Source organism: Pleurodeles waltl, chromosome 6 (genome assembly GCF_031143425.1).
Source record: "Pleurodeles waltl isolate 20211129_DDA chromosome 6, aPleWal1.hap1.20221129, whole genome shotgun sequence".
Classification (NCBI taxonomy): Eukaryota; Metazoa; Chordata; class Amphibia; order Caudata; family Salamandridae; genus Pleurodeles; species Pleurodeles waltl.
In genome coordinates, this window is record NC_090445.1 from 1,610,659,370 (window position 1) to 1,610,671,409 (window position 12,040).

At 42.2% G+C, this 12,040-nt stretch overlaps 1 protein-coding gene across 2 annotated transcripts in view; it reads left to right on the forward strand.

Annotated features, from left to right (window-relative positions):
- Positions 1 to 12,040, forward strand: part of LOC138301234 (collagen alpha-1(II) chain-like) — a 1,268,735-nt gene that overhangs the window by 667,215 nt on the left and 589,480 nt on the right. For both annotated transcript variants that reach the window (XM_069241494.1, XM_069241495.1), the window contains exon 31: positions 4,622 to 4,675. In XM_069241494.1, the coding sequence (XP_069097595.1) occupies positions 4,622 to 4,675 (54 nt within the window). The remainder of the gene's footprint in view (positions 1 to 4,621; positions 4,676 to 12,040) is intronic.

The window sequence follows — 12,040 nt, forward strand, 5'->3', positions numbered from 1 at the left end:
GCATGACCAGTTGCCACTGGTCCACTAGTCTCTTGATCTCAGGTTGTAGTAAACCCAGCATTTTCCTTTGGTTAGTGCTTGCTTCCTTGCTGGGTGACCAAACAACTTACCTGAATCAAGCAGGCTCAGGTGCGGCTTGTGAGAGTCAGGACTCTGTCTCCCAGGCTACAACTTAGCTTATTGGGGCGGCCAGGCTTCTTGACACTGGGCTCTCAAAGGTGGACACTTCAAAGCTTTTAGGGCCCTGTGGTGTTAACAAGAGAGTCAGCCAACTGACTCTTGGAGTCACCTGACTTGTGGGCAACTTCTCTACTAGTTGGGCACTGCTGGCACAGTATTTGCTGGACCCAGGGAGTGACAGGGCATTCCTTCTTTGGTCACCTCCTTGGTACGGATGTGATCTGATGTCTGGGTGCCAGGGGTGCCACTTTTATGCTCACTGTGAGCCTAGGGGGATGTCGTGACTAACTGGGTTACTAGGTTTCCTCCCACCTGTTGAGGACTTCATGTGAAGTGTAGCATTTAGCTAGACTCAGAATGCACTATTCTGCTCACTCTAAACATGGCAGAACCCTTCTCTTGCTGTGTGGAGCTCCTTATTCCAGTCCAGAGGCGTGGCTACCTGGGGGCTACACTTCCATCAGAAAAACGGTTTGGCAGTGGCTTTCCCTCCCTAGCTGAGGTGCCTGCCTGTCTGCTAAAACAATAGAGCAGCTTCTTCTTAGTGTAACTACCATTTGTCCTTCAAAGGCAACTTCCTCTTTGAAGCTCCCCTTTAAAGCTCACACCTACTTCGACCATCCTTCCAGGAGGAGGTAACACCTCTTCCCTCAGCAGGTTCTTTGTTCCTATTCCTGATGGTCATTTTCACCTCTCCTTAGAAGGGGAACAGGCTGTCTCGACAACAGTAGCTTGTGTACAACCAGAAATGGCCACTGGATATTTTGGACAACAAAATGACAACTTCTGACTTAAGGTATAGGGGAGGCTGCAAAGACTAATGTGACACTCATTCATTATATTACCAGGTCAAATGAGTACTGGACGGACCTGAGCCTTTGTAAGTGCAGTTTAGTCATTGCTGCTTTCTTGAGATGGGTGCTTTTGTATGATATTTGCAGGTTGGTCAGTCTGTTTCTCTTCGTACATTTGTAAAACATTACTGCCTTGATTCAGATAATCTCAAGCTTTCTTTGGAAGATTAATGTTTTTGTTTCTTTTCCTATTTTTATGGGATACCTTAATTTGACTTCTTAAATATTGCTTGGAACTCAACCAAAAATAAAGAATACTGAGAGGGAATAGTATTCATTAGAAAAAAAAATATATTTACTTTTGAAAATGTACTTACGATGTATAGCGTGAGCACTCTAATTATTTATTAGCCTCCGCCTTCTCTCATAGTACGTATATCCTTATATATCCAACTTGCTGAAAACGTCTGGGAGCTGATGGTATTGGGTGAACCATCTCTGTTCATATATCAGGTTGGCAGGGTGTTTATTCAATGCTTTGCAAATCCACTGCTCCTCCCTTGGCATAGTGAAGTTCCCTGGTGCAATGACTGTGTCTGCAAAACAAAAAGGTCTAGGTCCAATCCTGCAGTTGGGATATTTAAGATATTCAGGAATCTACATCATGCACACAGTATCCATCAGTGGCAAATTTACTTAAGATGTGTAATCTTTTTGTTTCCTTTACCCTTCCTAGGAAACAGTCTATTTTCTTTTACATGTCACTGTTATTGTACATATCATTAAACCTTTGCATATTGAGGGGTTGTAACTGTTTTTACTACAAAACATAGTGGCCGATTTTTAGAGTGTGGCAGAATGGGGACAGTCCATCAGGGTGGCGCAGGACATTCCCTATGCCACCCTGATGGACTACTGTTCGCCAAATTTAGAGACAACATCTAACCCATCAATCATCTGTGTAGGTTGAAATGAGCAGCTGTCACAGTGGTTCCCTTCAAGGTACAAAAGGTTTGGCAGACAGCCTCTGTCGAGTTTGATGCTGTCCACCAAACTTTTAACACTTTAATGCCACCCATACCCTGAAGGTTCTTCCTGATGGTGACAGACAGAAAAAAGGGCATCACACTGCCCATCCTAAATAGAGTGGGTGGTGTTTTGCCCTTCCTCTAATGGCCCCTGCTCCATTGGGATGTCAGAGGAAACTTTCCATCAATTGAGCTAACAAGGGCTCTGTCTGAGAAAAATATATAATCCGCCCATGTCTAAATAAGGTGGGTGAACCGAGAGTTTGATGAACAAATTGCTCCTTAGAACTTGCAACAGAATACCCTGTTTTCCAAACTCCTAATTCAGCCTCATAGATTCTGAGTTTCTTGCAGCCAATGGCAGCCCTGATGTACCCAAGGATAAGCTTATACCCCCTGGGATGTTTTCCTTACTGAAGCATATTCAGGGTGCTTTGGGAAATATTAAATACTTTTTACAATTGCTCATTTATTTACCATGTATACCCATTTGAGTTAGAATAGATCTACCATCTTGAATATAGGAGAAATCATTTGACATGGTATACTGTACCGTACCACACATGTATCATTTATCATTGAATACAAAATTTGCCATCCAGCATGAATATAAAAAAACATTTGAAATTGCCTACTTTACTATTCCAAACACTTATCATACACTTGGATTAATACATTAAATTACAGAGCTTTCTGTTAGGGGCTCATGTTCTATTTGATATTATAGTAATGTAAAGTCTGTCTAGGAGAATGTGATATTAGATATTTTATTTTAGTTTATAACAATTCTGCCATGAAAGCTGAAATACTTTTGTATGTATGGTTCACATTGCCCTTATTTAGACTTTAAGCAGTGACATAATTGTATTTTCAGAGGCAGAATTAAATAGTACATTTGCTACAGCATAACCATTTCTAGGGATATATATTGTTGAACACACAAAGTGTAGGGTTTATAGACTCAAATAACGGAATTACATTTTATAGCATGAAAGCATTAAGCCAGGCAGACAAAATGTGTAGCCTAGTGCAAAGCCTAATCATATGTCTGATCGGAAACTACACACAACCAAAACATGTGAAACCAAAATTAGCATTACAAACGTTTTTGTTCCCTTAATACAATACTGTTGTCCAATGCAGTAGTAACAGCAATATTTTGAGTGTGTGAAAGCAAGGAACACAGCTGAATTTTCTCATCTTGTTTCTCATGGGAGTTTGGAGAGCGTTCAGTGTTTTCAGAAGAGATCATTCATTCATTTCCTCTTGCCAACCAAAGGGAGATTTGTAACATACACTGACCAGCGTAGTTAGTCTTTTTATCCTTACAAAACTTCATATTACATTTGAACTCCTTAAAAATCTGCACTTTTGTCATTAGCTTGACAGCTCTTTGAGCCAATATAAGTTTTCCTCTCTCCCTCTTTCTCTCTATCTCACACGAGGGGAGAGAGATAGACAGATGTAAACTTGAAAGACATTTCAACTGTCCCTCTACATCAGTTTCCCCAGCTGCCACACATCTAATCTCACTAGTCAGCCAATTGTCCAAAGGTCATTTTCCATCCAGCCACTTTTCACATACACAGTACCTAACTATCACATGTACACGTTCAGTCACTGTACGTGCATCCATCACATGCTCAGTTTTTGTTCCATTACCTTTCAGTTTGCTGAGTTATAGTGTTGCCATTTATTTGACATCACTATTAGACAGTATAGAAGCTAAAAGAAAAAACATAACATTTTCAAAGCTGCACACATCCTTATATGTAGCATTCGGGCAAATGCTGTGAGCACTGCACATATGTACTAAGGGTATGAATTCTGCAGGTCATAATGGCAAACAAACTCTTAACGTCCCTGCACAGACTTAAATGTGTACCCATTGTGGTATCAACAGCAGTGTAACCTGATCTATGTATCCTAAAGCCCGTACCAAAAGTGAATTGTGACAGTGGTAAGGTGGTTGCTGTTTGATTTGTGTTAAATGCTTCTGTTGAGTTGGAATGCTGGAAGCTAAAGAAGGAAGGATGCAGTTGAAACCCATCTTCCTGGATATGACTGCATAGTTATCTGTGACTTGAGCTCCGCCGGCAGTTTTTAAGGACCCACTGTTCTAAAGGCCATGCCCATACTTGCATCATACTGCACTTGCAGTTCCTGTCGAAAGAGGTTCATGATTGTAAACATGTATACAAAGGAATAATGTTTGCAGGTAATTGACACTACACTTTTAAATAATCACAATAGTGACTAATATATTTTATAAAACCTAAATAGTTATTATAATATTAGGTTTAATGGAGCGTATCTCAATATTTACTTTGGTGAATATATCGTAATTGGGGGACAGTGAACACATGGAACACACAACACAAGGGGTGGAATTAAAGTAAGTGCATTGATAAAAACATGCATAACATGAAACAATAGCAAAACTCTTCACCCAAAATACGTAGGATCAAAAGGACTTAGGGAAGTGGGCATGTCAGATTGGCTGTTCATTAGTCCATGGTATTTCTGTTATTCAGTTTCTCATCATTCCATGTTTTGTCTTTGTTAAGCTACTACTGTTGTGCTCTTGTGCAATTACTTTTTTTCTCCTCCCCTTTGCAGGGCCTTCGAGGTACTCCAGGGACTGACGGCGTAGAAGGAAAGCCTGGTACACAGGTTCCCATTCTATACTATACTAAATCCCATTCACTGATCTAACTATTGTGTACCTGGGGTTCTGGGCTTGCAAAATGTTTAAAAGTAGAGAAAGCATGCCTTGGCACTAAGATCCCTATTCTGAGGGCCAACTTGTTTTATGCATCAGTTTCCAAAATGGTATTTTTAACTGTGTAACTGTATAAAAGAGTACTATGTGCCATGGTTTTGTGATTTCGCAGTTATTGTGCAGCAAATGAACTCATCACAATGTTTTTCCTTTCTAGATCTTCTGACAAAATGTAGAGAAATAATGTTTCCTTGCTGCGATTGCTTATCTGACGTTACTGATGTGTGGGTTGCATCTTTGCACCATATAAACTGTGACTGTGTGTTCTCAAAATCATGTTCCTGTCCCTTTGTGTACATGATTTACACATAAAAATCTATACCATTCCTTGGAAACTGAAGTGTCTTCCTCTACCACTAGTTCGATTCCCTCCAATTGCAGGGCACTTTCTCTACCATCTCTGGGAGACATGTGCAGCATGTTGAGTGGGAATGGGGGCGTTCTTCAGGCACCACATTCCTCCTTCCCCTTTATGCTGGAACCATCTATATATTGTCCTATGTTTTTCCTTAGGTTCTCATTTACTCCTTATCCTTTCATTGAAGCCATATTCAGCTTGTTATATTCAAGGTGGAAGTGTGTACACATGTGTTGGCTTGTCCTGGTTTGTACTGTTCCTTTGCCCTCCCCTTTAGAAGTGAAGGCATTTGTAGCAGGTTCTTTTAGTTCCTTGAAGTTTCTCATAAGGGTATATAAATCTGTACTGTATTTCCCCTGACTCATGTTCTTTATTTGGTCATAAACACATAGGGGGTGATTCTGACCGCGGCGGACGGCGGTCGCCGCCCGCCAAGCGGTTCCCGCCGAAAGACCGCTCCGCGGTCAAAAGACCGCGGCGGTCATTCTGGCTTTCCCACTGGGCTGGCGGGCGACCGCCGAAAGTCCGCCCGCCAGCCCAGCAGGAAACACCCTTCCCACGAGGAAGCCGGCTCAGAATGGAGCCGGCGGAGAGGGAAGGTGCGACGGGTGCAGTTGCACCCGTCGCGAATTTCAGTGTCTGCAAAGCAGACACTGAAATTCTTTGTGGGGCCCTGTTACGGGGGCCCCTGCAGTGCCCATGCCATTGGCATGGGCACTGCAGGGGCCCCCAGGGGCCCCACGACACCCCATACCGCCATCCTGTTCATGGCGGGTGAACCGCCAGGAACAGGATGGCGGTATGGGCTGTCAGAATCCCCATGGCGGTGCAGCAAGCTGCGCCGCCATGGCGGATTCCCATGGGCAGCGGAAAGTCGGCGGTACACCGCCGGCTTTCCGCTTCTGGCCACGGCTGTACCGCCGCGGTCAGAATGCCCGGTGGAGCACCGCCAGCCTGTTGGCGGTGCTACCGCCAACCTCCGCCATGGCGGTAATTACCGCCAGGGTCAGAATGACCCCCATAGTGTATCATTGTTTCCTTAAATTTTAAATTGGACCAGAGAAAGGTACTTCATATTGGATTAAAGCCCAAACACAAATGAAAGTTTGCACACCATTTCTGGAAGTTTAGAGTTCCGCTTTTGGCACTGGGTTTGGGAAGAACATGTTTTCTCAGAATTCCTTGGGTTCTAGGTCTTTCCCCGCTAAGAAAAAAAAGCAGGCAAACATACATCAAATTAAGTTGGATTTCTTCAAGTTCTAGTACTGCCTTTGGCACAAGAAGTGGGTACAACATGTTGCATTGGATTCATCATGAATCTTGATATCTTTCATTGGAGTAAAGATAGGCATGGTATGTTGTGGATTTTGTTTAATTCTGCACTCCTCTCCATTCATTGGATTCCTGTACACCAAGTTTTGTGGGATTGCTGGTTAAATTCTCCCTGTTCCTTCCCTATCACTGAGCACACATATTGATTTTCCCCAAGGTCCCCATTTCACACCCTTGGTTCTGAGCTGTGCGCAGTATGTTGAACTGAATTCTGTTTTATCCAAGAACTTTTACATGGGAGTGAAAGTGCATAGTATGCATGTAAATCTATCAGACCCCTTAATCCTCCCACTCACTGGAATCTTGGTTGCCATCTTTTGTTGTGTTGCAAGTTCTACTCTTGCTAAAATGTATGTGAATGTTGTGAAGAGGCTCTCAGCATGACAAAGAGGATTTATGTCATGAAGAGCATAAAATGCCTCTATTGCCACTCCATGCAGCAGCTCCCTGAAGAGCACACATGCACATACTCAAAAACCTAAACATAGTATCATTGTGAGACATACAAGAACCCAACTGATGCAGTCCTCTTTCTTCCGATTGGTGCTCCATGACAGATAAATACCTTTCTATCTTTAGTTATTGGCATATAAAAAGCATTGTATTAAGTTGGTGAAAAAGGGTGAAACCATGTTAATCCATTCTAATTTAAGTAACTGTGTACTGTTAGGAATGATTTTTAAGTGTGCTTTCATGTATTTATTGTCTTTTTAATTCAGGTTGTATTTTATAGTGTGGTTTTTTATGGTAATTAGCTCAAAACTATATTTTGGTTGAGGAAGGGATTGTTTTAAAAAAGCAATTGCTTTTTGAGTAAGCGATTTCAAGTTGCAATAAAATATACAGGTGCATGATTTACAATAATGTTTATAATTTTGAGCAGAAACAGGCTTTTAAACATTGGTTATATTATTGAAAGAGAACCCGTGCTCAGGAGAATCAAGCAGCGATGCACTGCGTAGCTTTCTGAACTCAGCCAGCTGGAAATAGTTAAAAAACTCATGATCTCAAGAATTGGGCACTATTTTCTTCTGGAAAATGGCCCATTATAGAATTATAAATTGAGAGCTAAGCGAGTCTTGATATCTTGTGAGAATTTTGTGTTCAGACGAATCCAATTAAATAGAATTGAGCATACATTGCATTTAATGTGCGGATCGCACATAGAGAAAACAGCAGTTATCCCTACAGGGTGGCACAGAAGACATTACATATAGTAAGAAAATATGTCAGCAATATTATATTGAGTTTTAATATGTCAAGAGCCGAGGAACATCTCTTTAATATGGTTATTTGGAAGCTTCAAGAGGACATAACTAAAACGTTAATAGAAAAAACAGTAGAGCAGTCAGTTAAAGAGGTTTTTCAGTCTGTAATGAACACAGGGAGAGCGGAAGCATATTCTGATAATGTCTGGTCCTTTAATGAAGGTGAGAATGAAGAATCAAGATGGGGGTAAAATGGGAAAGTAAAAAGTTTTTGAGGGAAAATATTTGAGGAAAAAGAGTATTTGGTTAACAAGAATGGATTGTTTTAGCACCTTGAAGAGACATGGTGTCCCAGGCAGCACAAATGAAGGTGGCCTCTGCGGCATCAATTATATTCAGGGCAATCCTGGGGAAGTCTTTCAAGATGTTCACTATAATGAGAGGAAAGATTTTGTGGATGAGGAAGACTAATATGTTTTGGAACTCGCAGAAGAAGAAGTTGGAATGATAGCTTAGAAGATTTGAGTGTTGTGAATGATAATTTCAAAAGTCAAAGTGAACTGAAAGGCCCATTGCGTGAGTTAATGTTTAGCCCTTGTGTAATTTGGCATCAATAAAGTATGGATTGGTGGCCACTAGATCATTTGAGCAAATATATACTTACTGGGTTGAGGATCAATAGAGATGTTAGGAACATCATGAAAACCGAGTGTTCAAGGCCGAAGGTAGATAATAAAGCCTGTATGACAGCATATTTAAATCCATGTCTAATAATTATTTTGGTTACAGTGGGGTGGGATCCAAGAAAAGGTTTGGAGTGAGCCGTTAAGCAATGTGAGACCCATGTTCTAGATGTTGTAGATCCTCCTACAAGAATAATGGATATGGCCAAGGAAGCTCACTGAGGAAGGTGCAGGTAGGTATAAATCTTCTGCGAGAATGGAGTCAAAGGCTATTTGTTTATTAGAATCATTAATCTTCAGCAAAGACTCCTCACTCTGTGACTCCACCTGGGGGCCTGCAGAACTCGACCCACACCCCCTACTGGCATACTGTGCAAAAAAATCTCAGAATAGAAATTGAAAAACAACTCACCATGACTGGCAAGGTGATTGGAGACTTTGTCTCCTGCTTCCATACACTCAGGATACTCAAGAAGATCTTCAAATGGCTCCCCACCAACACTCTCAGAACCATCACTCAAGCCTGCATCTCCAGCAAGCTGGACTACAACAACTCACTCTATCCGGAATCATTTCTCAATTGACCAGAAGACTTCAGACCATACAAAACTCAGTGGCAAGGCTCACCTCATCCTCCCACCCCCCAGTCACATAACCCTGCACCTCAAAGAGCGCTACTGGCTCCCAGTCCACAAACAAGCACTCTTCAAACTTCTCACACACACATACAAAGCCTTACACAATTTTAGCCCACATACCTGACCCACTGCATAGATTCTGACAAAATTCCAAGCCAATTACATTTAGCAGGCCTCTTACTTACACACACCCCTGCATAGGTACAACCAGATTTAGCAGCCTTGTCTTCTACTATCTTGCCTGTAAAGCTGGAAACATACAGTCCCTGCACGTCAGAGCAACCTCCTCAGTTCTTGAATTATGCAAAATACTAAAGACCTGGCTCTTCATCTAGTGCCAAGCCTAGCTCTGCCATACAAGTCCTACATCACATCCAGGATACCCTTCCTGGTGAATCAGGCGCTATACAGATACACATTACATAACAATCGGGCATAGCACCAGGACCATAGTGCTCAATGATGGTTGTAGGACCACTAAGTAGCAGCATGGTTGAGAGGAAAGAGAAAGGAAGTGTATGTTTGATAATGTATTTGGACAAATTTCTGATTGTTACAGGATTGAAAGGAGTAGATGTGTTGGCGAATCTAGATTTTTTTAATAAATAGGAAAAAATCTTTAATGATTCCAAGCAGGTCTTTGGAATTTTAAGTTTTATATAAATACCTTGAAAGCAGTATTTTTTTAAATAGATCTTTACCATCCTATATCCCACCCACCCATAAGCTCTGTTTCTCTCTCTCTCATATATATATATACCCCTTCTAGTCCACAAACACATTCTTGTCAAAACAGACAATATGACAACAATGTACTATCTAAACAAACGGGGACACACACTTGTCACAACTATGCCTCCTAGCACAAACAATTTGGTATTGGGCAATTCACAACAACATTAGCCTGATAGCTCAATATATACCAGGCATTCACAATCAATTGGCCGACAATCTCAGTCGAGATCACCAGCAAACTCACGAGTGGGAAATACATCCCCAGATTCTACAGGATTACTTCTACCCCTGGGGGACACCAGACATAGATCTGTTTGCAACAAAATAAAACGCAAAATGCCAAAACTTCACATCCAGGTACCCACACACTCAGTCCAAGGGCAATGCTCTGTGGATCAATTGGTCAGGGATATTTGCTTACGCTTTTCCCCCTCTCCCACTCATTCCTTTCCTCGTCAACAAACTGAGTCAAAACAAACTCAAACTAATACTCATAGCACCAACGTGGGCTCGCCAACCGTGGTACACCACACTGCTGGACATCTCAGTAGTACCTCACATCAAACTCCCAAACAGACCAGATCTGTTAACACAACACAAACAACAGATCAGACACCCCAATCCAGCATTGCTCAACCTAGCAATCTGGCTCCTGAAGTCTTAGAATTTGGCTATCTAAACCTTTCCATTTAGTGTATGGAAGTCATTAAACAGGCAAGAAAACCGACAACGAGGCATTGTTATGCTAATAAATGGAAAAGGTTTGTTTTCTACTGCCAAGCAAACCAAATCACACCGTTAGATGCCTCCATACAAAACATTGTGAGTTACTTACTAAATCTCGCTTTTTCTTCCATCAAAATTATTCTCACTGCAATCTCTGCTTACCTGCAGATTAAACATACAAAGTCACTTTTTAGAATCTCAGTTATTAAAGCCTTTATGGAAGGACTAAAAAGGATCATACCTCCAAGAACCCCACCAGTACCCTCTTGGAATCTTATTATTGTACTTACATGACTCATGGGCCCACCTTTTGAACCCATGCATTCTTGCCAAATCCAATTCTGGACTTGGAAGGTAGATTTCTAATAGCCATCACTTCACTACGAAGAGTTAGCGAAATACAGGCGTTCACTATCGAAGAACCATTTACACAAGTACACAAACATAAAGTGGTTCTCTGCACAAATCCGAAATTTCTGCCAAAATTCATTTCACCGTTTCATCTAAACCAAACTATAGAGCTCCCAGTCTTCTTTCCACAGCCAGACTCAGTAGCAGAAAGAGCACTGCATACATTAGACATAAAGAGAGCATTAATGTATTACATAGACAGAACAAAATCATTTTGAAAAACTAAGCAATTGTTCGTTGCTTTCCAAAAACCCCATGCTGGTAACCCTATATCCAAACAGGGCATAGCCAGTTGGATGGTTGTAAGGAAATGCCTCCTTGGCATGGTTACCTCCTGACTTTTTGCCTTTGCTGATGCTATGTTTTGATTTGAAAGTGTGCTGAGGCCTGCTAACCAGGCCCCAGCACCAGTGTTCTTTCCCTAACCTGTACTTTTGTTTTCACAATTGGCACACCCTGGCATCCAGGTAAGTCCCTTGTAACTGGTACCCCTGGTACCAAGGGCCCTGATGCCAGGGAAGGTCTCTAAGGGCTGCAGCATATCTTATGCCACCCTGGGGACCCCTCACTCAGCACCGACACACTGCTTGCCAGCTTGTGTGTGCTGCTGAGGACAAAACGAGTAAGTCGACATGGCACTCCCCTCAGGGTGCCATGCCAACCTCACACTGCCTATGCAGTATAGATAAGTCACCCCTCTAGCAGGCCTTACAGCCCTAAGGCAGGGTGCACTATACCATAGGTGAGGGCAACAGTGCATGAGCACTGTGCCCCTACAGTGTCTAAGCAAAACCTTAGACATTGTAAGTGCAGGGTAGCCATAAGAGTATATGGTCTGGGAGTCTGTCAAACACGGACTCTACAGCACCATAATGGCTACACTGAAAACTGGGAAGTTTGGTATCAAACTTCTCAGCACAATAAATGCACACTAATGCCAGTGTACATTTTATTGTAAAATACACCCCAGAGGGCACCTTAGAGGTGCCCCCTGAAACCTTAACCAACTACCCGTGTAGGCTGACTGGTTTTAGCAGCCTGCCACACTCGAGACATGTTGCTGGCCACATGGGGAGAGTGCCTTTGTCACTCTGTGGCTAGTAACAAAGCCTGCACTGGGTGGAGATGCTATCACCTCCCCCAGGCAGGAGCTGTAACACCTGGC